The following is a 26,218-nucleotide window of genomic DNA, read 5'->3' on the forward strand; positions in this document are numbered from 1 at the left end:
ATGTATCTTGTGACACACACAGTGGGGTAAGATGGGACAGCTTTTATTCCTTCTTCTCGTTGGGGTAAGATGGGACAGCTTTTATTCCTTCTTCTCGTTCCATTTGGTAGTAAACAAAGACAATTTACAGAAGTATGCATGACGGTTTTGGGTGGTGCCATATCTAAATTCTTAATTGTCGCATTTAATCTTCAAAATGACAAAGTCGAATCAATATATATACTCTTTAACTTTAGAATAAATCTTTAGGTGTATATGTTACGTCATAATGTTGAACTAACGTCATAATGATCCCGCCATCCAATCTTTGATTGTTCACGTGACAGCAGACGTCTCGCATCAGCTGATTACCCCCGCCTTGATTGCTCCGCGCATAAAACGCCTTTACTTCCCAGCGAGTTACCTCGTTTCAGTTCAGATGACCATGGTTCCACACCAAGTTACAAGTTGGAAGGTTTTAAAGAGTTTTCATGCAAGGTGTAAGTTAAGTGTTATTTCATTACTTTAGTATTATAATATATAGCATTTAAACACATATTCTTACTTATGCTACAGTATATGAATATTATTGCACTACGTTATACACAACAATAATATACTACTAAGTTTTGTGCCCTGTGTTTATTACTTCATTATATTAGTTTTCAATTATTCTCCCTATATATATCTTTATAACGTGGTGCAACGTCACATCCGTAGATCTATTTCTTCGTCCGTATATTTTTAAGCCGTAAGCTGCTAGGGTTTTGTGATTCAACAACTTCGACGCCTTGTTGTTGCATTTCATGCAACCCGTGGTTTGGCATCAGTTATTAAGCTGCAAATCAGCATTGGTGAGTTGGTAAGTTTTCCTATAGTGACTCATTTAATCGTATAAATGGATGGGGTAAGTTAGGACATGGGGCACTATGGGACAGTTATTCAAGTTTAAATCATCAATCTAATATCGTAGTTTAATAAAATAAGATAAAAATCTTGTATAGTTTGGTTTTGTAAAATAAAATTAGTTTAGTTTTGTGAAAACGGAGCAAATGTTTCGAAATAAAGTTTAGTGCTTAACTAATCATTTTTGCAAATAATCATCACTTCAAACTCTATGCTGCAAAACTCTTCACTAACGGGGCGATTTAAAACGTTACATATTGACCAAAAGCTTTCAATTTCACGGCGTTAAACGAGGTCGAATAAATATTTGTACTTTACCGACAGTTAAATGATGCAGTAAAACCGCTAATAATTGTTAGCGATTGCTGTAGTTGCACGATCCTTTGTCGGTAGATATCAGAAATATAGTTAAATATTATTTCGTTCCGACATATCGGTCAACAGGCGTTACCGCAGCTGTGTCTGATATTAATTTGAATTGAAACAATATAAATATGAGTGGAAACTCTATTGGGAAGGTTGAGGAATTTCGTCTGAAACGGAAGGTCGGATTCTGGAGCGGTGTTGCTATAGTTACCAGCGCCATGGTTGGTTCCGGTATTTTCGTATCTCCGGGTGGAGTTGTAAGTGCTGTCCATGGTAGTGTTGGGCTCAGTATGGTTGTATGGGTTGTGTGTGGAATAGTGGCCGCCCTGTCCACACTTTGCTACTGTGAACTGGGAGCAGCATTGAAAGAGTCCGGGGGAGACTTTGTTAACTTTGAAATCGCGTATGGAAAGATGGTTTCATACATGTATGTTATGACCTTTATATTTATGGATGTCGGTAGCGGTATTTCTTTGCAAGTCTTCGCTGCTTATTTTATCAGTGGATTTATTGGTGCCGGGTGCAAAGCTCCTGATATTTTCATTAAACTTGTGGCCTGTTTGCTTTTAATAAGCCTTAGCTTCCTAAACAGCAGAAGCGTACGTTCGGTTGTAAAGATCGAAATAGTTTTCACAGTTGGAAAGTTCCTAGCAATGTGCCTAATCAGCATTGGAGGGATAATACGTCTTGTAAACGGAGATCCAGTGGGCAAAGAAAACTTTCAGAATGCATTTGCTAGCGAGGGCATGGCAGGTATTACAGCAGGCGACATCGGAATTGCATTTTACCAGGGCATGTTTTCCTACACCGGGTGGATGGTTCTGAACACAATAGCGGAGGAGGTAACGGACGTTGGACGTAATCTACCAAGAGCATCGTTGTTTTCTCTCCTCATCGTAACTGTTATGTACATGATTGTAAATATTGGCTACTTTTCAGGTAATTTTCTCGTTATTGGGCTGTGTAGTTATTTTTCGTGAGAATTTAAAGGACAATAACGTTTAGGTGTAGAGAGGTGGGAGACTTTATAGTAGCCGGGATTTGTTTCTAGGAAATAGGTAAAAGATAAAAAAGCAATCAGATTGCTCTTTTTGCAGAGAACAAATCAGGGTTAGATTAAATTTATTGCAGAATATACTCTATATAGCGACTTCCCTTTAATTATAAGCTTGAGAATACTCTTATATCCTACACTGCCTATATTCATCAACACACCATACCAATGTATTGGATATGTCCTGATAATGTTTTGCACACAGTTCTTTCTGTGGAAGAAATGATGACGTCACCAGCGGTTGCCGTGACGTTTGCTAACCAAGTCTTAGGACCAATGGCGTGGATTATCCCGTTTACCGTGTGTGTGTCAACACTTGGCAACCAAAACGGCGCATGTCTTCTACGGGGAAGGTTGCCGTTTGTTGCTGCAAGGAAAGGATATTTACCAAAAGTAAATCCAGCGTTTCAATTAATATTAAATTACGATATTATACCTATAGTAGGGTGCGGAAAGGTGGGACAACTTTAGCACATAATATCCAAATATCTTAATCGTGTTTTAAACAATTAACAACGGTCTATGGAAGTCGTAAGGGTATGGTTTTAGAATTCTTTGAATGTTTTTTTGTTTACTACCAAATGGGACTGGAAAATAAATTGTAAAGGTGTCCCATCTCCCCCACCCAACAATACGCTTGCGTGTCCTGTTACGATACATTCTCTAATGAAGTCTTGACGGATGGATGACGAAACTTCGGAAATACACTACGTTTTTATACCAAATAAGCCACTACAAGATTATTTACCTTTTTTTGAACCTAAATAAAATTTTAATTCAGATATTTTCAATGATTCATGTGAAGTATTACACTCCCGTACCTTCGCTCATTCTTAACGCTTTTTTCGGCATAATGTTCATATTATGTGGGGACGTCCAATTTTTGATCAACGGATTCGGATTTGTTATGTGGACAGTTTATGGTCTCAGTGCAGCAAGTGTTATAATTCTGAGATACAAAAAGCCAAATATAACAAGACCTTACCGGGTAAGTTGGTTGTTTACAATTCGTTTAAAGTTTGTTCTCATAGTAGAGTGGGGGAAGATGGGACACCTTTTCATTTTATTTTCTCGTCCCATTTGGTAATAAACAAGAAACATTTAAAGAATTATAAAACCGTATCCCCGCGACTCCCATAGACTGTTGTTAATTGTTTAAAACACGATCAGGATATTTGGATATCATGTACTAAAGGTGTCCCGTCTTCCCCCACCCTACTATATCAATCATTTTTCGTCCTGGTTTTTAAAACCTACAATAATTCTTTGTGTTATTTTCGTTTATTTCAGGTGATAAATTCGTTTAATAATCTAAGTCAACAAGAATTTTGAATTGTCCCACTTTACCTCGCCTGTTTGCGAACCGTCTAATAACTCGTCGTGCGTTTTAATAGTGCTGTCAATTAATGAGGGTATGATACTACAAATTCATGGTATCACTAAAAAATCTTCTTATACTTTGACTTTTGTAATACAGTATATAGGGCAACATGAAGTTGTGTACCAATTCCCTCCACTACCCTACTATGCGATTTCGATATATATATTATATATCACAAAAATGATTAAAACATAAAAATGTTATCTATACATAAAGGTGCCGATTTTCATCCCGATTCTCACCTGCCTACTCGCCGCTACCTTCGTTATATTGCCGGTGATCGAGAAACCGAACATCTTCTATTTTCTTTCCATCGGTTTCTACATACTGTCCGGGATAAGTTATTACATATTCATGGTGAAAAAATTAAGTCTACCCGGAATGAAAACTGTCACCTTATTGCTACAGAAGACACTGCTTGTAGCAGAAACTGACTGGCACGTAACAAATGGCTAAATTTTGTGTACGTGGTCGTGTACCATAAAAACTTGAGTTATATGCGAGAAAAAGGTTAAATATATGTTCAACTAAAATACGTGGCAGGCAGCAGTCGATCATAATTTAAAAAATAAAATTTACATATTGCATCTTTGTTAAAACTCTGACCGTGATTCGAAACATAATTGCAACGGTTACAACGTAATTAACCCGTATGTTTTATTTTATTACATTATTATGAAGTATACGTCCATGTGACGTATACGTTCATGTGACATATGTTTGTTTCCATCCTATATATTCTGTCGTGCTAAGATAGTCCGTATCTGAGATTGGCTGGAAGATTTATGACACTGTCTAGCTAAATGAAATTTCCTCATGTAAAGATTTATATACGAAAAAAGACATGAATAATTTTCATTGTTTTTTATTTGCCTCCCAGCGTAACGCAACATTGTCTTGAAATGCTGAAACACAAAAATCGGACTAAGTTTGCGGTCGAAGAACATTTCCATTGAAGAATGATCACCGAATAATTGGAGAATATGAAACTTACCTTTTTATTGCAAAGCATTTTCCAACAAGGATTCAATTTCGATGGTATCAGCGGCACTGAATGGGAAAAAAGTTGTGATTAATAGTTTTTTTTTAAGTTGTTTTGATTCTTTGCTTAAGTGATAAACTACATTATTCACTCATTCAAATATTGAAATAGAGTATTTTTCGCTAAAACAAACTACATTCGTGAGACTATACTTAGGGTCTGCTATAGGTAGTGAAGTTTTATTTACCAAAGTTTACAGATGATATAGGGATAATATTTACTCTAGAATGCAACAATATAAAAAACTTACTCTTTTAATTCTTTGGCACTCTTTTTATTCTATTGCCAGCTGAGGACGCAATGACGGCTTGTCCAGAAATCCTTGTCTTCGCAGGTTGCAGTATCTCAGAATATACCATTTTCTTAAAAAGCTGTAACAGCTCAAGTCGCTCTAAAGGAAGCAATGTAAAACGCGCACGGAGTAAAATGTCATTCCTTCTCGGAGTGAAATGTCTTGACTTTTTTACTTTAATTGTCGTATCTGCAGTTTGACATACCCTCTTCAGAAACTGATACGCTTCTAATGAAAATGTCAGAAACGTTTCATTTAAAAATGTTTCAAAAAAACTCGTGTTGGAATATTCCACTATATATGCTCGATCGCATCAGGCCCCAATGGAAAGTAGATAAGACCGTTCGTATAGGTTAGAGTAAAATATTTTTGTAGGTTGGGGTCCTTTAATGTTCTTATATCATCATAAGTACTTTGTGGGATATTTTTGAACGAACCTTGGGCTTGATCACTTGGTTTTAGAACAATTACGTTAAAGTGTAGTTTTTCTGTTCTGAATACTCACACAACAAAACTTATTCCATTGAAAATTGTCAAGGTGACAACCACCATGCATAATTCGTCACTATGATCGCAATCTTTTTAGTTTTTAAAGCTAAACTGTTATTTAAGTTCCAAAGAAAATAGTCGCAATTAAAGAGTTGACCCTTGGTGGTGCATACGCGGCATGTGAAAACTTATGCTTTATACTCAGTGTATTAGGTAATGGTTATAATTATATATTGCCCAGGGTCTGTGGTCACTGTAAAGTTGTTTACCGACACGGAGCATGAGGTTGTCTATATAAAGAAACTTTGTCATTAAAAATAACGTTTAAAAAAACATTTTGTTGACGTCAATTCCCATAAGGCATAAGTTAACCTATCGATGACAATATATTTTAACCGCTTTTTAAATGCTTACTTAAGAAGGTTTAATTCGATTTATTTCCGAATCTGTTAGCTCGTGTGACTCACCGTTTCAAGTTGACATTTTACGCCGTTTGGGAACTTATCACAGAATGTCATTACGACAGGAAAACTAAGTCTAGACCTTTTCTCTTGGGCATTTTGTGTGTTGCTGTTCCGTCGCTTTTATTTATCACGAATTCTGTCTACAAATTAATATCGGAAGTATCATGAGGGGCGGGTCTACTAAATTTGTTTGTTTATATAACCGTGCTGTAGTCTTTTTAAAGGGTGTAAATATTGTGCTGGGGGTAGGTGGATACCGTTAGCACAATATCCCATATTTCCCAATATTGTTTTGACAATTAACAACGCTTTCTCAGAGTTGCGAAAATAGGGCTTGTAATTTTTTTTATTTACCAAATGAAACAATAAATGGGAATGATAAAGACCATCTTACCCTTAACTACTATATAGTAGGGCGGGGAAGATGGGACACCTTTTCGTTCTAGTTTTTAGTTCCATTTAGTAGTAAACAAAGAATATTTACAGAATTATAAAACCGTATCCTTACGACTTTCATAGACTGTTGTTAATTGTTTAAAACAAGATCAGGATGTTTGAATATTATGTGCCAAACGTGTCCCATCTTCCACCACCCTACTATATGATTCGACCACCAAATGTGTCCAGCTATTATGTTTAGTGTTATCTTTGTGTGGCTTTTATGACTACTTACTATATTAGGTCTATAACAAAATCACAAGGTTTTGTTATGTATAACATAAGCCTATGTGTTTTTATTGGTGTATCGGTTTGTGGTACAAAAACGCGAATACACACGTTTAACTGCAAAGGCAAATTATATATTCGTGCTTACATGTACGTTTTCATAACGTTCGCTATTTATGTCTGTTTTTAATTATATAAAGCTTACTTTGGGTTTACAGATTTTCTGCGCAGATTACAAGTTGACGGGGCAACTTTTATGGTATAGCGAATTAGGACTGACTAAAACACCCACAGAGCGAAAATGAGTTTTTCTGCGTCCATGTCTAAGCGTGTGGTTGTAGGTCGAAGCATCAGACCATGAAATCTCAACGCCGAACAATAGTTAGCATTGTAAAAGCTGCAGTGTAGCATTGGCGTATACAGGTAAACTTTCACGCTATCTGCTGTATATTAGTGTATGTCGATATGCCTTTAAGCGTGTTTAACGGCTTATGGTGACCGATAGCGCAGGTCAAATTTAGTTCCTTTTCGATGTGTTTTTTATATAAAACGAAAAAAGAAGTTTCAGACAGTGCGACTCTAGTGTGGCGGTGATTTTGACTCGCCAGTCTGGGTATATGATATATGTGTCGGCGGTGTTTGTAATTTGAGACTCAGCGCCTCTAAGTTGTATCAGTACGCCAATATGGTTACTAGGAATATAGTATACTGTATGAGAATGTATAGAAAGTGTGTATACAGCTGTAATATGCAGACGTTAAGCATAAAGTAATGGAAGGATAGAAACTAATAAAATATCGTTTATATCAGATAGCATTACGGGCTACTTTATTTAGACCACCTGTGACATATGGTAGGCTACAGTTTGTAATTTCCAGATTTAACTGCATACTTTAAATGATTGATAACTTATCTTGAAATGCGTAACTAATTGAGTGTAACTCGCACTTTACCGCAACGTGATATAAACTCGCCTAAAGCGCTTGTTGCACGAAACGGCATCTTAAATGAGTTACAGCACCTGTGGCCAACTGCCCATTAAACATACCTATTTAAAAGGAATGTATGTGTTTATCCGTGTATGACTTTTATATAAGAATATTAGATAGTAGATCTGTACTCAAATTGGGTTCCAACTGCTTTTATAAACCCAGAAATTTTATATTTGCTAACGGTTGCGAGTAACATATAAATGTAGTAACTGTATCTCAATTTCATACACACAGGTTATTGTACAAGTATGAATCACATGTTTTACTTGTGTATCCTGCCCACTGTTTTTCTCTGCGTTTTCGGTGTCGAGATTTCTCTTCAAAATTCCGGAGTGTGGTCGTATCAAAACACAACCATTAATGTTACTTCGAAACCAACTGTCCTCAAACCGTGCGAAACCGAGGCTTTATTCCTACTTCGAAATGGCACACTTTCGCCCAGCGCACCTGCGGTTTTACATTTGCCAAAACGAACTTTCCAACCTGGAGAGCCGTTCGCATTTTCATTACGTGTTCGGAACAGCAAAGATCTAACGAAAAGGGCTTCGCTGGTAGAAGCATTTTACATCGAGGCGCACAAAGTCGGCGCGAGCTTACCAATAGGAAATTTCGAAAGGCTGAAGTCGGAAGGTGGTGTTTTGATAACAAACTGTGGCGTTGAATATACGGACGCCACTGCTACAAACGACCCTTCTGGCTTTAGGTGATTACGGATTATAAACCGCAACTACTGACTGTTTAGACTATATGTGGCTTAAGGTTCTTAATTTATGCATTAAAGGAATGTCTTACCCGCTAAACATGTCCTCAAATATGCATGTCACGCTTTTGGACTCTTATGTGTTACTTTACTATATATGACCATAACAAACATAACGTAAACGAAAATTTACTACACCAACGTAAATCGTATATTATTCAATAAGTACAAATTGGAGTAACTTGCTTCGTGTTTTAATTTTCATTTATCGTCCAATTTAGAAGTAAACAATAAATATTTACAGAATTATATAACCGTATACCCTCTATGATACATTATGTCATAACGGCATCCGTTTTACCCCACAGTACTATATGTTTCTCCGCCCCCTATAAGGACCTGTTCAATTTAAATTTGCTTTGTTTAACGCAGGCCACGTGAAGAGATCGTATTGTATTGGATTCCACCATCTAACTTGAACACAAGTGCTATCATCAACTTCAGGGCGGTGGTCAAGCTAACAGACAATAACGATACCTGGACGGTACTAGCATCATCTGAGGTGGTCGCAGGTAGAAAAGGTGAGTGGTTATGATTTTAAACATGTAGTGTTGATATATAGTAGTGTGGGGCAAGATGGGACACATTTTTATTCAAATTTTTGTCACTTTGCCAATTGTGTATAAAACACGATCGGGATATTTGGATATTATGTGCTAAAAGTGTCTCATATTACCCAGCAATACCATATAACAGGCAACAGTAGTAAAACTAGAACGAGGATTTTAGATAGCGCCGCGTGGGCTCGGTGGTTGGAGCGATCGTATTGGTACCGAACAAAAGGATAGTCTTAGGACAAGACATTATATTGCTTTAACCTAATGGTCAATAATGGGTTACCATATTTTAAGCTACGCAGAATAAACAAACACTTTACCATGTCTTATCGTTACCACGCATGAACCTTTGTGATTGTTACCAATCACTTTTTATTCTGTATTCTCCAATCAACAGAATGCTTTGTGGGTAATGGAGAAAGTTACAGAGGAACCGGCTACGTCACAGTTTCTGGGATCGAATGTCAGAGATGGGACTCGGATGAACCGCATAGCCATTTTACGTAAAGCTCCTTACTCTTGTAGCGAATATATTTTAATCTATTTATATATATATAGTACTGTGGGGGAAGATGGGGCACATTAGCACATGATATCCAAATATGCTGATCGTGTTTTAAAAAATTAACAACGGTCCATGGGAGTTGTGAGGATACGGTTTCATAATTCTTTAAGTGTTCTTTGTTTACCACTAAATGAAACGAGAAAATAGAATAAATAGGTGACCCATCTTCTCCCACCCTATTCTATATCATAAAATTTTAGGTCAAACCAAACATAAAAATTAGTTCCGTACGTAAATATATTTTTCGGAATTACATGTAAAAACATACTGCCCTGAGCCGTACAGGGTAAACGGTGACTTGCTGGTGGGCAAAAGATTCGGGATTTACGCGATATTAATATGGCATTTCGGTATAACCAATGCTTTGCTTTCAGGCGACCTGATGATTTTCCCGACGCCGATTTAACAAGCAACTTCTGTCGTAACATGGACAATGACACTGCTCCTTGGTGTTACACCACTATGCCCCATCACTCCAAACGCTATGAAACTTGTGCTGTTCCCAAATGTAAGTAAACTGTTTCAACTGCATTAAAGATGGATCTAATATAATTACTGTGTCCAAAACTCCATTAGCCTGATGATAGTTTTAATATCAGCTTTCATTTAATAAGCGTTTGGCTATCCCGCTTTAAAATGTGCTTGTGGTAGATACCTAAGCTTTTACAATTGTCAAATTGATCATTCAATCATAATTTTACTCCTAAAAGGCTTCAACGTATGACTGTTACTGTTGCGGTAACCAATACCTATTAACGACGGGCGGCTGATCGACTGTTTTTATTTTTGCAGAAACAAGATTTTGTGTAATATAGCGACTGTCCTTCGCCCGACATGCGAGGATAAATAAGTGGCATTCATTAATTCAATATTTTGTTCATAGGCACTGACGACTTCCCTGGTTATTTTACTGATTTCGGTCCGGTTGCTGGAGACGCTGTTTTAGGTAAAGGAAGAACAAAATCGGGAAAAATAAAACTAAAGACCCCATTTCAAAACTCGTCCTTTGAATGGGTTAATTTTATGGTGAGAAAGTGTTAATGATGTTTACATTAAGCCTGGTTTACGTATGACCGGTCTCTGGGAAAAGTACTTAATGGCAATTGCCTCAATATTTTATACAGTGACTAACTTGTCAGCCATCCTTTAATAATAAAAAAATAACAAAAAAAGAGTAACTTGCAAAGTTTCATACGTGGGAACTCGTAAGCGGATACGAGTTGTGAAAGGTACGACAGAACACCCATGTTATACCGCGTTGCCTCACCATTAGGCAAGGATAAATAAGTTGTTTTCTTCATAATGCATCGATATGCATGCTTACCAGATATTCGAAGACGGAGTCTTGGCGTTTGGTAACGATTCATTCCCAGATCACCTGCAACCTACAAAGTTTCCCCTGAACAGGTACGACGTTTTTACCTACGAGATATCCGTTTTACTAAAAACGCGCTATTTTTAAACGATCAAGTAAGACACGCGTATCAGAGAAATTTGCTGAGATCCAATTTAAAAGATAAACAGAATGTATTTTTAAAAGATTTTGTAGCGTCCATTTATTTTGACAGTATTTGCACTGCTGTGATTTTGCTAAACGAGCACATATAGGCATTTTTGCCGATTAAATTGGATACAAATATGGTCTTAAGAATAGCGTTTTATCCTGTGCCTTTAAAAAATTTTATTGGGTTAGCTTTAAGAAACGTTTCTTTTAAGAATATCCTTTTTACGTCACTAAAAGTTTCCCGACAATTATTCATCGCAATATTGCGTCAAAATCAACTTAAAGGGGGTGTGTGAACGACGCTCATAACCTCTTAAAACCTGATGCAATGGCTTGAGTAGCATAAGTAGCCACTTATCAAAGACAATATTGTTATTTATATAGAAAGATATTCTGCTACTGCGTCACCGAAATAATTTAACATTTATAGAAAAGCTGATGATATTGGCCTCGAAGAATATATACATTTGTTTAAACAATATTTTGTACATTCATTAAAACAACTATTGCCTGATATCAAACAAACTTAAAGTGCTAAATACATAACAGACAAAAATAAATCCATGTTACCTAATTCAAATGTACATATTGAAATCTTTTCTCATCATATACACAAAACTGTTTTCTTTCATATAGTTTTTCTTTTTTTCCAGGGTAGAAACATTTCAGTTTAACGCTGCGTTAATTGCTCCTTTCTGGACTGATATCCAGCGGAAGAATTCCTCAGTTGGGACGGGACTTATATTTTTCCGAGAAACAAATGATAAAATCACTCTAAGAAGTATTACAGAGGTTATTAACAGACAAGGGTCAAAATCAAGGAGCATTTCTAATGTGGCGAGTGAATTTAAGGCAACTAATGTCGTGATTGTTACATGGTATGTGGAAAATTGCCTATGTTTTTTATTGCCAAAACTGCCAAAATTTTAAGTTATATATATATGGCATATGTTATTTCATGCACCCTATGTGTAAGTTACCAAATGTTGCCCTGAAGTCACTTTAATTGGTTGCTCTTTCATAATAATGGGATCTGTCCACCAATGTAAAAAGCTGTAAGTTAAGAACATTGAACTTTTTAAGGTACTTGGTCAGTGATGGTGAAAAACCAACTGCCGATGGAAGTGTGTTCCAAGTTGTTGTGGCTTTTGGTGATGATAATGTATTTCTCATATATAATTATCATATGAAGGAATGGAGAGGAGACTTTGCTGCACAGGTTATAAACTTATAGATATATCATATATATATATATAATATATCTTTATTCTATTCTGTATGGGTGATGTTCAACGCCAAAAAATTTAAGCTAGAGTTGGCCATTGAAATTTAGAGAATCTTTAAGCTAGAGCTGCTGTAAAACTTCTTTGAAGTAAATCACACCACATCACTACTACATCTGCCTGGTCAAGTTATAAACAAAACAGAAAACACTACAGTTTTAGGACTATTGGTAATTTATATCTTTTTCAGATTGGGTACGACATTAGCCCTGATCTCCATCTCAACATTGGGACAAGAAATACTTCAACTGCGAGTGTTTTATCGTCATATGTGAAGATACGATCGAATGTAGGAGTAGCTGGGCAGTGGGTGCTACTTATACCTGCAAATACTGTGTCTAATGATGCAAAAACCACAACTGTAGCCCCTACAACAAGTGTATTCACTACAGAAGAAAGTACGGCTGTACGAAGTTATGTTACTGATAGAATGCCTGCACAAGTCACTACCGGTGAGTTTTTAAATTGAATGTGGCAATGTGCTTTTTGATTCTCGCATAGTGGGACAACAATAGTCGTTTTAAAGGATGTTGTTTTTCGTCATCTTGTGCCTGTTAACGACTAAAAGTGAAACTCTGTGTTTTTGTTTTATTCAACTTATACACTTACTGTACACTTAGTTTTTACACAACACTTTTTTTTAGACCAGGGAACAACAAAAGGAACAGGCTTAGCGGTTTCTTTCACATCAATAAATTCAAATGGTGCGATCATTACAGCCGCTGAACGACAATCACCTATGTGTACTATAAATCAATGTAGTAATGGAGGGACATGTATTGTAACTGAAAACAGGTAATCTGTTCACTGTTTAACCTTGGGTTTGTTAGGATTAATAAACATATACATATTAATTCAACATTATTGCTGTCCCAGTGTATGATACATAATGATAGTCTGTAATTTTTTTAGCATCCAAGATTTGTTCATGTTCTAAGACTTGGATATGCTATTCTTGAAAGGGACAAATTGTATTTATAGTAAAATATGTGTTTATATTTAGCTTCATATGCGAGTGCAGACCTGGGTTTGTAGGAAGGTTGTGCTCTCGTGCTATCAATGAGTGTGCAAGCAGTCCGTGTTTGAATAGAGGTGTATGTCGAGACCATATCAATTACTACAGGTATGATTCAATGTTTTTTTACATGTTTCTGCCTCTTTCTACTAGACATAACATAATTGTTCCTTATTAAATATGTATAAATCACTATTAGAGTGTTTTTTTGGCAAACAAATGACACATCAGGTTTTTTTGGCGCTTTATGTCATAGCCCACAGGCAAGTGTTATGATAAAATTAACCGCAATTGTTTTTGTATTTCCAGTTGTGTTTGTCCTCTTGATTATTTTAAAAGATCTATATTTTTGGGCACCTTAATTGGAAACAACCAGTATTGTTTTGATAAATCTAAATTTTTCAGTTGTGTTTGTCCTCCTGAGTATTCTGGGGTTAACTGTGAAGTGTTGGTTGATCGTTGTAATCCAAATCCTTGTAAAAATGAAGGTAATGTTTTCTTTTCCCAATATTTTTTTGTTTAGTTGACAGATAGCCTATTGCTAATAGAGACACATTACTTTGTTTAAAAACAGGACTTAAAATCAAGATTTCTCAAACTGTGCGGTGTACTGTGAAAATTTCATCAGTGTCCTACATAGATTTCACTAATTCATAATAATAAAATAAGTTAATAACCAATAAACTTTCAGCAGGAGTATTTGCAAAATATAGGTTTTAAAAAGTAGCATCACTGGTGCACTGCAAACAGATTCAAACGGTTTGACCTTAAAAACTTTTGTAAACAAAACTCCTGCTTTTAAATGACTGTTTTTTGCTTATTAGGTATATGCCAGTCAATCCACAACAGTTACACTTGCTTTTGTGTGAGTGGGACTGCAGGAACAAATTGTGAACACCACTCATGTGTCGATGGGCAATGTTTAGATTCAAGACCTTGTATCAGTGACAGTGGAAAACAAAACTGTTCCTGCGATATATCAACAAATGCAATAACATGCACAGTAAGTAGATAGGCAAAATATATTGTTAGTAGTGTTTTGTCTGTGTTTTCTTATCTTAATTTAGTGTTTTAAATAATTGCTGTCCAGAAATACTACCAAATGGGGCGATGAATGCTAATGAAAACATGGGTCATCTACCTTTACCTACTGTGATTCATAAAACTTAAATCAACTTGTTTGTGTGTGTCTGTATAAAAATGTCAATTTTAAGCCACTAAAAATCTCTATTTTGTGTTTCACAGAGCACAAATGATGGCCATGGAAACATTTCACACGGTGAGTATTTCCTTGTTTAAGTATGATGAAGTGTAGGACTGCTCAAGTTACCGCACATGTAAATTTGTAGATAATTTTTTCTATGGCTGACAAGTTGGACTTTAGTGATTGAGTTGAAGCATTGGTCAAGTTATGTCTTGCCTAAAAAACACATATATGCCGCCAATTGTTGCTAAAGGGTTTCAAAAATACAGACTCCTTATGTCGGGCAAAGATAAATAGGTTACACTTACATTCATCCTTTGCAGGTGGATGTCCATATGACGAATCTGGTTATGTGATAAAAGGTGTTATAACATGGAGTGCCGCCAAAGCTAGTTCTACTTCATATGCAGCTTGTCCAACTCCTAGCACTGCACAAGCTACAAGACAATGGTAAGTAAACAAACACAACATGTAGGAAGAGGAATGATTGAATGTAACTTTGTATATAAGCAGGTACAAGGTGTATAAATTAGGGCACTCACCACACATGTTGTAATGACTGCCGTTTTTTCTTAAATTCAAGAATATATTATGGTACATTTATTAAAATATTTCTAGCACAGCAAAACAAATTATAAATAAACTGCACAAAGTTTAGGAGTGGTTGTATAATTCAGATTTACCAGTTTTTATAAAATTACTGCACAGTGCACACTACATTTATATTACAGCGATGCAAATGGTTTTTGGCGTCTGCCTGACATGTCAGAGTGTGGAATGTTGGGTAAAACAAGCAGATATTTACATGACCTCTCATTGGTTCCAATTACCAACGGTAAGTGGTAACTATGGGACTTTTTTCATCGCTTTTAATGAGATTACATCAATAGGAATTTATGTAAAGCATTAATGTTGGTTAACAGCTTCATCTATGTGTATGTATCCACAAAATGGCATCGGTTTATATAGGTTTACTACCACCATAGCACAAGTGTGTATTGGGGGTGTAGGATAGTGGTTGTAGAAACTTACGATGACACTCAATGCATACTTAATGTTACACCAGTAATTCACATTGTATAACTTTCTTTACAGATAATTCGGTTGAAGTCCTTCAGATCCTCACTAACCTCACATCTCTGGAGGCAGGATCACTGAGAGCATACGACATCACTAACATTGCCACAACTCTCACCAACATCTTCCACAATCTGATCCTCGTCTCTTATGAAGATGAACTTAATCTTCTTCTTGTTATTGAAAACATCCTGATGAGCTCCAGAGAGGAACGAAGCTTGGCTGGAGAGCAGTCATCTGCAAACGCAAGGTAATTTAAAAATTTAAAGTAGATTTTGGTGTTAAATTTTTAAAGGCTGTCGTTTTAAAATTTTTATTTTTTTATTTTCTCTTAATTAAAACAAAATTAAAAGGAAATTGACAACAAAACGAAAGTCATTAAAAACTCAACAGGGGTAACACTACTAAAAACTTATTTTTTATTTAACTTACTGTTTATACTACAATAGGATTGGCGCAATGTCTATTGGGTTTTTTGATAACTCCTACCCAAAATGGTAGCAGCATTGAACATCCTATCTGGTTATAATATGTATATACCTTTTTTACAGATTGATTTCTGTCATTGATGTTGCTTCTTCTAAATTATCTCTCGCTAATTCAACTCCCACCATCATAGAAAGCAACACAACATCAGTAGCTGCCCAACTTGTTAATGTCATGGATTTTGATGGGAGTTCAGTAACTTTCACAATGGAGGTAAAATAATTTTGTTTTATAATGTGTAGCAATGCAGGATTTCGAAAACTTTGTGTCATAAATTGTTCCTAGGTGTGCTGCAAAAATCCTACTTATCAGTAATTATGCTACTGATTATTTTGTCATCATTTTATGTGTTAACAATTAAGCTACCAGCTATACTTGCAAGATTAGCTTATATTAGCATACAAAACATAAAGACCTAAGGGGTATCAAAATTAAAAAACACCTATTTAAATAGTTTTATAATTGCATTATAACAAAATAAATTATTATAAAAATATTTTTTTACAAAATATATTTATTTATTTAACAATATACAAAATATTGTTTTACACATTTTTTCCCAATAATTTCCAGGGCAACTTATCCCTCCAATCCCAACCTTCCACCACCAACACGACTTCCAACATCCAAGCTTCTATCTCTCTTCCTTCGTCAATCTTTCTAACCGACGAAAACCTTCAAAGGAAAATCTACTACACACTATATAAATCACCTAAGCTATTTGAGGTATTCTGTTTTGCACAATCTATGAGAGTAAGTTCCTTGTCGAGAACCTGGGATGTAGGCCAGATTTGGGGTGCAAGTTCTAGGGAAGTTTGGGGTCAGCTTTAGCTTCAAGCTTTAATGAATATTGAAATTTGAATAGTAATTCACATAAAACATATGGGAGTCATTTATTTTTTATAAAATTATCTGTATTTGGCCTTTTTTTAATATATGATTAATTAAATACAATGTTTCTTTCAGTTTGTGAGTTATTCCAGCTTTCCAGATGCCAGTCAAAATACATTTTTATCATCGCAAGTTATATCTGCAAGCATAGGTAGGTTTGACTGCTTTATAATATATTAATAAGTGTTAAAAAATTGTGTATTGGCTTGGTGTAGCGGCATAGTAATTAGTATGACTGCCTCTGGACCAGAGGTTTAGGAAAAGTGCTAAAAGTTACCAAAAAATTAAAGTTCCAAAAAAACTATTCACCGACAAAGTTACATAAGTGGTAATTCGTAAGAGTGTACGAGGTGTGTAAAACAAACCATCTGTGTTATAAGGACTGTTGTTACCCCACCAAGCAAGATTATAACTTACATTCAAAAATACATTCACACCACAACTTTTGGTAAACCAAATTATGCCAAACTGTTTTTCCAGGAAATAGGCGTGTTTCAAATTTATCAGAGCCAGTAAAGATAGTCCTCACACATAACTCAAGTCTCCAAGCAAGACCTGGCTTTCCTAAATGTGTTTTCTGGGTCCCATCGGTGAGTTGTGTATTAGAATTTCTCTTGTTTATGAGGCCCCTAAAAACTTTATTTACATCTTTAAACCTTGAAATGGTAAATTAAATTGAATAGGATTTAAGCTAACCAAATTTTTGATATCGTTTACGGTTATAGAAGTGCTATTGTTCACATTTAAACAGGGTCCAATTTGCAAAAAGGCACGGTTTTGAAATCGTTTCTGGTTATTTTACATATCCCCCCCCATTGCTAAACCCAACCTAGTATATTGTAATGTCACCCAAGTTTTGCTTCAATTTAGCAATGTACATTTATATTCCCAGAGCGTTGGAGATGGTTATTGGTCATCTAATGGTTGTAACGTCAATCACACTTCAAGAACTCAGACCGTTTGTCATTGCTCTCATTTAACCAACTTTGCTGTTTTACTAGTAGGAATATTTTTAAATAAATACAACTTATTTATCCTGGTTAAAACTTGTTATAACACAGGTGTTCTGTTTAACATACATTTTGGCTGCTTAGTTACCACATATCTTGCTTAACCGTTATTTATTATTTCTTTTAGTAATATACTAACAACCTTTGTTTTAACAGGATGTATATAATCAAAACAATAACCTTGACCCAACACATGAGTTGATACTTCGAATTCTTTCTTATATTGGTTGTGGTTTATCTGTTACTGGACTGTTAATCACTCTGCTATCATACATCATGTTTGGGTAAGTCATATTGTTTCATTATTTATTCTGTTATTTTACAGTACTTAGCACATACAGTGTCTAAGCATGGAAATTTTCTTTATTTTTTTTCACAGGAAAATTAAAAGAGATGCTCCTGCCAAGATCCTTGTGTGTCTCTGTGTTTCACTCATAGCTCTCAACTTATTCTATCTCAGTCTTACTCCTGCTTATTACTATAAGTATGCACTATGAAGAACCTGCTTAGAATAAATTTGCTTTTTTATCCCTGCGTGTCAGGACAATGACAGTCGCTATAACTTGGGTGTTTTGTTTCACACACCTCGTGTCCGCTTACAAGTTACCACATAGTATATTGCAGACAATTCTTTAAGGGCTTTAACCATTCTGCTATACTGTAACATTGTGTGCAACCATACCACCACGGCTAACTGTTTATCTTTTAATGCGGATTCTGTTTTTACAGCTCCAAGAGTTGTGTTGCTGTCTCAGTTCTGCTTCACTACTTTCTACTGAGTGCTCTCACATGGATGGGATTGGAAGCACTTAACATGTACATTGCATTAATCAGAGTGTTCAATACTTATTATAGGAAGTATATACTGAAGATGTCTCTTGTAGGCTGGGGTAAGCTTGTATTTATTTTTCTGGTATTCCATACTTTTCTTTCTATTGCACTTTGATTTGGTTTTAAGTAGTTTAACTTACCGTGCATTGTGTGTTTGGTTGAGCAGCTACAACAGTAGGGAGTTTTAAGACCAGGGGTTTGATATTTTAGTTTAATTCTGAAAATGCAACCATATTAATTGCATTCTATATTCAAATTTCCCAGAAACTTAACTTAAAATTATTTTTAAAATTTTAACTTTTGTGTATCAGATTTCTTGTTTTGGTCTGTTTTGTCTAAAATTTAGCACTGATTACAAAATACTTTACCCTTTGCCATATTTCTTACTTCCAGGTGTGCCTCTTATAATTGTCGTCATAGCTTTGTGTCTTCATTTTCTCACTGAACCCGTCTATATTCCAATGGATGATTATAAAATGTAAGCATAACATTAATTGTTCATAACAAAATATTGTACATAAAACAAAAGTAGAGATTTTACAATTCTGCAACCTAAATTGCTCTCAAAATGTTTCTTCTTTTCTTCCATTGAAGTTGTTGGATTCGGAAAGAAGTCTTTTATGGATGTTTAGTTGCTCCTTTTGCTCTGATCTTTGCGTTCAACTGCATCATCTTTTGCCTCGTTCTCGCACAACTTCTGGGATTAAGATCAAGAAAGCTGAAACATCGAGACTCGCGAAAAAATCACAAGAAATCTTCAAAACATGAAAACGGTCGCAAGTTAAGAGGGGCAATAGGTTTGTAATTAAATGTCAACCATACATCATGTACAATGCATATATTATACCAACAATTTGTAAGCCAGTATGTTGGCCACGAGGTGTATGAATAAAATCACCAGTGTTATAACAACTATAGTTGCCCCTCTACGCGAGGATAAATAATGACATTAACTTTAGACTTACCAAGTAACTAATTACTGTTTCCATATCCTTCCAGGTTTGATGGCACTGCTTGGCATTACATGGGGACTTGCATTCCTATCAATTGGCGAAGCATCATTGCCTCTTTCATATCTATTTGTGATATTTAACAGCACGCAGGGTAAGTTGGGGCAGTTCTGGTTAATTTGGTCATATTTCTCTATGCTGCTACCATTGTGGGTGTGTGTGCCCAACACACATTTCCTGTAACTTAAGGGTTAATTAATATTTGTGGTTCAATAAAAAAAGTAAGCGGGCATGAGGTTTATGAAATAGAACATCCATGTTATAACGAATGTCGTTGCTGTGCCCTTCAAGAATAAGTAAGTGACTATTCATTCAATCTGTGTAATTACAATGCAGTTCCTAAAATGTTAAGATTATTTTTCACCCTAACAAATCACTCACCATCAATACAAGCCTCCGTTTATGTTCCCAGGTTTCTGGGTGTTTATATTCCACTGTGTATTGAAGAAAGATATAGCCAACATCTGGCAGAAGATCCTTACATGTCAAGGTTACGATAAATCCATTAAATCTGGATCCAAACGCTGGAGGTTTGTATAAAATATCAACAAAATATTCCATTACTTCTGATAAATTTGGGAAATACTACATTTTTTATTCCAGATTAGTCGCTAAAAGTTTATTTGCAAACTAAACTATAAACAATTACGTTTGTTCTATCCAAAACGGTTACATCGTATGCCATTGGCTTGCCTCTGGATTAGAGAATATGGGTTTAGGGCTTGGTGCTGCCACCATTGTAGGCCTATGTGTCTTGAGCACTTGTTGCTCCAGCCCAGTGGTCCTAATCAATGGGTTGTCCAATTTAAAAATGCAGGGATACATGATTAACTTAAACTAATCCAAAATTGAATTTAATATGTTTTTAGATCATCCAGTGGAGTTGCATCTGGAGCAGGAAGCAGATGTACATCAGTTGCATCCCGGACACAATCCCTTGCTTCTATTAAGTCCCCTCCATCTATTAGTAACAGTGGGTCCTCTTCTTAATTTTGTTCGAAAAAACGTGTTAATAAAGTTAAGATTTCGTGTAAATAAATGCACTTGATTTTAATGAACAGTAAAATGTAGAAACAATAAACATAAAGTGTATAATCCATACATTTTGAAGGTACAACTGTATACAATAACGTTTAGATTGGTGCTATATTTGTTTATATGTTTACTTGTGTACCCCATATTTCCTACTAAGTCCGATTCCGTAACTATACCTCTATTGTTATTTTAAATAAATCTGTTCTTTCACTAAAATTTAATTTTCACTATGTTAACTTTTAGGTCGAAAAGGTTCAGAAGCCACAAGTGACAACAAGAACGACATCAGCCAATTGAGTTTATACCAGTCAGATCCGGTTGGAGATATTATTATTGATAACATGTGCTATGGTAAGATGGCTCCTATTCAAGAGTGTATGGTTTATAAATACTTTTACTCTATGTTTTATGTGGGTTCATACCAGAGTTGCCTTTGGTATTAGTTGTCCAAATTATTAGCCATACATAAAAAAATGAAAAAAATCCCCCCAAAATAATCACCTACAAAGTAACATACATGGTAACTCGTAACTGGCATGAAGTGTATGAACACCCTCGTTTTAACGACTGTCGTTTTTGGGCCACGCGAGTATAAAGTAAGTTACATTTATTTATTCATTAGTTATTTGGTGTATTGTAAGTTTGTTATTGTAAACCTGTTTTCACTTTTATTTCCCACCAGCTCGAAACGAACAACCAGACCAACAGTTGGGCATCCATCCAAGACTTGTGCGTCGTATACCACGTCCCTCAGTTACCATTTTATCTTGTAGTGTAGCAGTCCAAACCGACCCTGGAATATCTGGCGCTGAAAATGCCGATCTTTCTGGTGAAAAGTTAGCTTTTCCAACGGCAGACGGCAGCGCTGTGGCCGAAATGGATCAAAGTTACGACCACGAGAATTCAGAGGCAGTTTTCCGCTCAAATGAGAGCGGAGTCTACTCTGATAGTAGTTCCAGCAGCTCCTGCCATGTTGAGGCGGATGTTTATGAGAACTACGTACCAGAATCGCAGAATGCTAGAGTAGAAAGTACTAAACCAAATCGAGGGGTAGATTTAGGAAACACAACATTTGAAACGTTAAGTGAAGAGTTAAGAGCGTTGGCCAAAGAAATAGAAACCCATCTCAGTAATACTAGTTTGGCAAGGGAGAATGCACAATGTCTTGCCGACCATCCAATATGTGATACTGAATCAAAAAGTTCGGATAGTTTACAATCTGACAGGTAACCGTTATTGTGCTACTGTTGAGTAATATTTGAAATTCTTGTTCTCATTTTTATCCATGTTATTAATGTCACTTTTATTATAACAGTGAAGATACACCGGTTACACAAGCGCAAGTTTGGAAGCCTCCTTTAGTTATAAAGCGAAGCAACGACATTTGGAAGCAAGAAAATGCGAAACCGAATGCAGATACTACAAAAACATTTACTAGCACTTTCACCAAGACGGTTGGTCAAGAAGAAAAGGGAAATTCTTCAAACGAAGTTGTCAAAACGAAAATCTTCGTTCAAAAGTCGGATCAAATCTGCCTCAGAAAAATCCGATTTTCTGGCAAAGAGAAAACGCCTGGTGTAAAGTCGTTCGTAAATACAAGGTTTTCAAACTTCACGTAGTGCATCAAATTTCTATTTTCCACAACATTCCATAGATCTTGTCATAGAATCGTTCGCGAACATTCCACGGGAATACAACTTTGTTTTTGGTAACCACTGTATACAAGAAGATACATTGAACTTACATAGAAGACCAAAGCTAATATCAGGCCTTTGTAGGCCACATTAAAACTTTTTAACAATTTTATAAATGTGCAACATAAAGCCTATATTGAACACGTTCATCTTAAAGTTCATTCGGTTGCAAATATATCATACATTCTATTGTATAAACGTTCATTGCATTTGTGGTACGACTTTTTGTTACCGGTAGGCTATGTCAGAATTTAACATCAAATTTCTTTCAATGTATTTTATCAACTCTTGCCTCCTACGTCATCGTTACGTCACACTCTTATTACGTCATCGAATACACCTCACCTATTCGTTAATTAACAGCAGGGAAATTTTGTTTGAGGAAAATTATGAAAATGTATCCTAGTTAAGTTATACGCAATAGGTATAGTGACGACATATAGTAAGGTAACCGTTTTCATTCTCCTTTCTTTACCCAGGATTTTTGGGAAAACAAAGAATATTTAAGGACTTATAAAACCGCAAACCGCGTTTCTAAATTATATTTGTTAATTGTTAGCAAATATGTGTTTTATTCCATCCACAGCAGTACTATATCCCAGTTTATTACACGCTAGTGCAACATATGCCCATTCCTCGTACAAACTGCCGTACCTACAATCCTATCGGATTACGTACGGTGGGAAATATGTGAGTTAAACACCATTATTGCCATTACAAAAAATCCAACATTCTATATTGACGTCATATTAGCAACGCCACGCATACCACGGAAACTGCTGTTGTGTGCTTGCGATAGAAGCAGAACTTCGGAAGTCAGTTTAATTCTAACATAACGTATACTATAGGTATTTGTAGCTCTGATTGTATCTTGTTTTATACTCGCTTGGAGGGTGGACGACAGTTGTTATGAACACGGGGTTTCTGTTTTATACACCTTGAACCCGCTTACGAGTTAAATGAGTTACCACGTACTAAAAAGATCACGCATTTATTCAACATTACAACTGTACAGAATGCGTTTCGTAAATTCTGACGTGTCCAAATCCGTCCTTTGTAACTACATATGACTTCTTGGAAATAAGAACGCACACGAAGCTCACTTCAATGAGCGACGGTCGATCACCAGCCAAGAGCCAAAAGCGAGCTTTAATCCGAGCTAAATTGCGCCGCATTAATGCACGCATACACATGGTGATTTGTGATAAAAACTAATTTTAATTCGCGGTTTGAATATAGTAGATGGGGAAGAAGGGACACCTTTTTATTCTATTTTCTTGTCCCATCCGGTAGTAAACGAAAAACATTTAAAGAATTTTAAAATCCTCCCGACTCCCATGGACCGTTGTTAATTGTTTAAAACACGATCAGGATATGTCGATATTATATGCTAAAGGTGTCCCGTCTTCTCCCACCCTACTATATTATTAAGATAGAGTAAACGGCTCAACTACTGCAACTGCAAAAAGAGTAATAGCAGTTAAATTAGCAATGCGCCTTTGAAACCAGGTGTTTCTGTGTCGTTCGTTAGGAGAAAATGTAAATCGAAAGCAACCCAAAAGAAAACCGCCGCTTTCCAGATTAGGGTTGCGGTTTAGGCTACCGGCCATGCCTCGTTTGATGTCCATTCCCTGCGGTAAGGCTGGTGGTTTAATGTAATTCAATCGAGTTTCGATTATTGCATGATCACTAGTCCTTTGCTAAACTCGGGTTTCTAAATCTAAAAAGGCTCAGGCGACAGCCTCTTACAATGGATGCGCGGAAGGTTTAATTTAAGCGAAATTAAACCAGGAAGTAACAGTACACTTGGCGCCGCCCGAACTGCACTCATATACTGGCTTTGTTGTAATCTATTGGCTTCGTTTCCGAGTTTAGTATCTGACCTGTAACCCAACCCGCTATTGTTTTGCGACACCTACGTTTAGCGCATGTAAGATGTCCTCATGTTTTAGACCTGGTTACGTTGTAGCAGAAAATACTATGTAAATACATACGCAACGTCATAATTATTCAATACATATCTTCTCTTTCATTTGTGAGTTTATTCAATGTGTAATGAAGTGGGAGTTAATGCCGCTTCAGGCGTATTTATGCCATCAAATCTTAGTTCTGAATACTACATTCTTTCATTCAAATACCATTCACAAATTATTCCGCAACTCAAGCCTTATATTGGCGCTCGTCAAAATTCTGATAATTGAGAAATAATGTCAAACACCCTTAAAAATGCGAGCAAAAATTGCTTTATACCTAAAAAGCGTAAAACACCAAATATTTTGACGAACATTGAATGGTTTTAGCTCTGTTGAATATATATTCAGATCATCTTTTCTCCTTATTATACAGAGACAAGTTCCCAAAGGTGTTTAGCTTTACAATTGTCGGAGGGTTCGGGTTTGGGCTCCATAGAAGCTTTTATACCGGTTGTAAGCAACAATCAGACGCCCGCAATAGTAAGCTTTGGCGGCTGGTGGTAAACGGGTTCGAAGGTTTGGTTTAATTACTACGGCTGGCCCGTCACTGTTGGACTGCTGCTTTGCGCTTGAGTCGATTCTTAATGACGAGTTGCTCTTTCAAATGAGCGGCTCTCAAGTGCCGCGTCTTTCCTCGCTACCTATTATTTGTACGAAGGGAAAGGAGGTACATTTTAAATGCACGGTGCGAACCTTAAGTGTGTAATACGTAGCCTTGGCCGGTGTGATTCGACCTTGCCTTGGTGTAAAATTACCACCCGGGCTACGTGCTATTATCTTCATGTATACGACGATTAAATGCGACATGCAACACACCGTACAAATCTGCCTACATTTTTCCGCGACACTGTAAATCTTCAATTGAAATACTCTGCTGGGAACCGATTCGAAATCAAACTGATCACGTCGGTAAAATGGAATAAATTTTACCCGAGCTGACGTGATTTCGACATTCGATTGGCCAATTGATGAGGTCGTTATGAGTTCATCGGTTATTTCCGACTACTGCCCGATCGTGGTAGGCAAGATATCCTTAGTACATGTTACGCCTGTGCATGTAATTGATCCGCTATCACAGAACGTGCCAAGTCGGCCTTGTTATCAGTCATTTCTGCAACACCATTGGATCCAGAAACGCTGTTTCCTTCCGCTCAGTAATTTGGGAAAAGCAAATGAGACGGGACGTCTGAACTTTGCATACGCAGGTCGTCCCGGGGGTCAAAGACTTAAATCGCTAAAGGTGAACTTTCCAATATTTCTGCAGTCTTGATGTTACTTTGGATTCTTATACATGCTTGTAAGCCATTATCTACCCTGCCGAATTTGGGCATTGGCATATAGTGCATGGCGCAGCGCGGTATCTATAACCGTAAAACATATTCTTATGCGTAGAATGAAAATTAGGACATAACGCATTGTACCTGGATAGATAAGTTTCGATGTATACCAAACTATATGCGAATTACTCTCTAAATACTTCATAGGTTTGTGAAAAACTGTTAATATGCTGATACAACATTGTTCAGAAACTTATGCTATATAATGTCCAGTATGATTTATAACAACAGTGTATTCCACGAACAAAACTGCCATATAGCACAGTTTAACAATATTGCCCGTTTGCCCATAAAACATTCAATGCAAACAGATTAATTTTCACTCGTAAGGTTGCTTCTCATGTTACCAGTCATC

The 26,218-nt window shown here is 36.3% G+C and overlaps 2 protein-coding genes and 1 long non-coding RNA gene across 4 annotated transcripts; 2 read left to right on the forward strand and 1 right to left on the reverse strand.

Moving 5' to 3' along the window:
* The first annotated feature begins 43 nt into the window (after positions 1 to 43).
* On the forward strand, positions 44 to 7,865 carry LOC149727207 (large neutral amino acids transporter small subunit 2-like). 2 transcript variants are annotated; one of them, XM_089889736.1, is made up of 4 exons: positions 44 to 2,190; positions 2,511 to 2,698; positions 3,087 to 3,293; positions 4,567 to 7,865. In XM_089889736.1, the coding sequence occupies exons 1-4, from the start codon at positions 1,380 to 1,382 to the stop codon at positions 4,585 to 4,587; spliced, it is 1,227 nt and encodes a 408-aa protein (XP_089745862.1). In that variant the 5' UTR covers positions 44 to 1,379; the 3' UTR covers positions 4,588 to 7,865. The 2 variants fall into 2 exon arrangements, with proteins under 2 accessions (XP_089745862.1, XP_089745861.1); XM_089889735.1 differs by lacking the exon at positions 4,567 to 7,865 and adding an exon at positions 3,903 to 4,221 and having other exon boundaries at positions 51 to 2,190.
* A 2-nt stretch (positions 7,866 to 7,867) lies between these two features.
* LOC149727208 (uncharacterized) lies at positions 7,868 to 22,913 on the forward strand. Its single transcript, XM_089889715.1, has 33 exons — positions 7,868 to 8,334; positions 8,764 to 8,912; positions 9,346 to 9,451; positions 9,888 to 10,021; positions 10,397 to 10,539; positions 10,841 to 10,920; positions 11,671 to 11,895; positions 12,101 to 12,236; positions 12,491 to 12,752; positions 12,945 to 13,095; positions 13,304 to 13,423; positions 13,721 to 13,803; positions 14,140 to 14,318; positions 14,561 to 14,594; positions 14,843 to 14,969; positions 15,251 to 15,354; positions 15,615 to 15,846; positions 16,148 to 16,295; positions 16,656 to 16,808; positions 17,049 to 17,124; positions 17,454 to 17,563; positions 17,866 to 17,973; positions 18,140 to 18,267; positions 18,363 to 18,467; positions 18,713 to 18,873; positions 19,208 to 19,292; positions 19,409 to 19,611; positions 19,814 to 19,918; positions 20,237 to 20,354; positions 20,694 to 20,797; positions 21,103 to 21,210; positions 21,542 to 22,085; positions 22,175 to 22,913. The coding sequence occupies exons 1-33, from the start codon at positions 7,880 to 7,882 to the stop codon at positions 22,476 to 22,478; spliced, it is 5,280 nt and encodes a 1,759-aa protein (XP_089745841.1). The 5' UTR covers positions 7,868 to 7,879; the 3' UTR covers positions 22,479 to 22,913.
* LOC149727209 (uncharacterized) lies at positions 15,712 to 21,656 on the reverse strand. Its single transcript, XR_016386189.1, has 6 exons — positions 21,516 to 21,656; positions 20,206 to 20,785; positions 19,780 to 20,007; positions 19,367 to 19,569; positions 16,137 to 19,265; positions 15,712 to 15,833 (listed from the first exon to the last, which is right to left on the reverse strand). It is a non-coding gene; the product is annotated as an uncharacterized LOC149727209 (long non-coding RNA).
* Positions 22,914 to 26,218: the final 3,305 nt, after the last annotated feature.

The sequence above is a fragment of the Ciona robusta genome, chromosome 12 (genome assembly GCF_009617815.1).
Source record: "Ciona robusta chromosome 12, ASM961781v2".
Classification (NCBI taxonomy): domain Eukaryota; kingdom Metazoa; phylum Chordata; class Ascidiacea; order Phlebobranchia; family Cionidae; genus Ciona; species Ciona robusta.

What these genes read in the sequence shown, in the direction of transcription:
- LOC149727208 (XM_089889715.1), top strand. Translation starts at nt 7,880, where the DNA reads ATGAATCACATGTTTTACTTGTGTATCCTGCCCACTGTTTTTCTCTGC. An exon ending in CCATGGAAACATTTCACACG is followed by an intron (nt 14,595 to 14,842) that starts GTGAGTATTTCC and finishes CATCCTTTGCAG; the next exon opens with GTGGATGTCCATATGACGAA. An exon ending in CAGTCATCTGCAAACGCAAG is followed by an intron (nt 15,847 to 16,147) that starts GTAATTTAAAAA and finishes CCTTTTTTACAG; the next exon opens with ATTGATTTCTGTCATTGATG.
- LOC149727207 (XM_089889735.1), top strand. Translation starts at nt 1,380, where the DNA reads ATGAGTGGAAACTCTATTGGGAAGGTTGAGGAATTTCGTCTGAAACGG. An exon ending in AAATATTGGCTACTTTTCAG is followed by an intron (nt 2,191 to 2,510) that starts GTAATTTTCTCG and finishes TTTTGCACACAG; the next exon opens with TTCTTTCTGTGGAAGAAATG. An exon ending in ATATAACAAGACCTTACCGG is followed by an intron (nt 3,294 to 3,902) that starts GTAAGTTGGTTG and finishes CTATACATAAAG; the next exon opens with GTGCCGATTTTCATCCCGAT.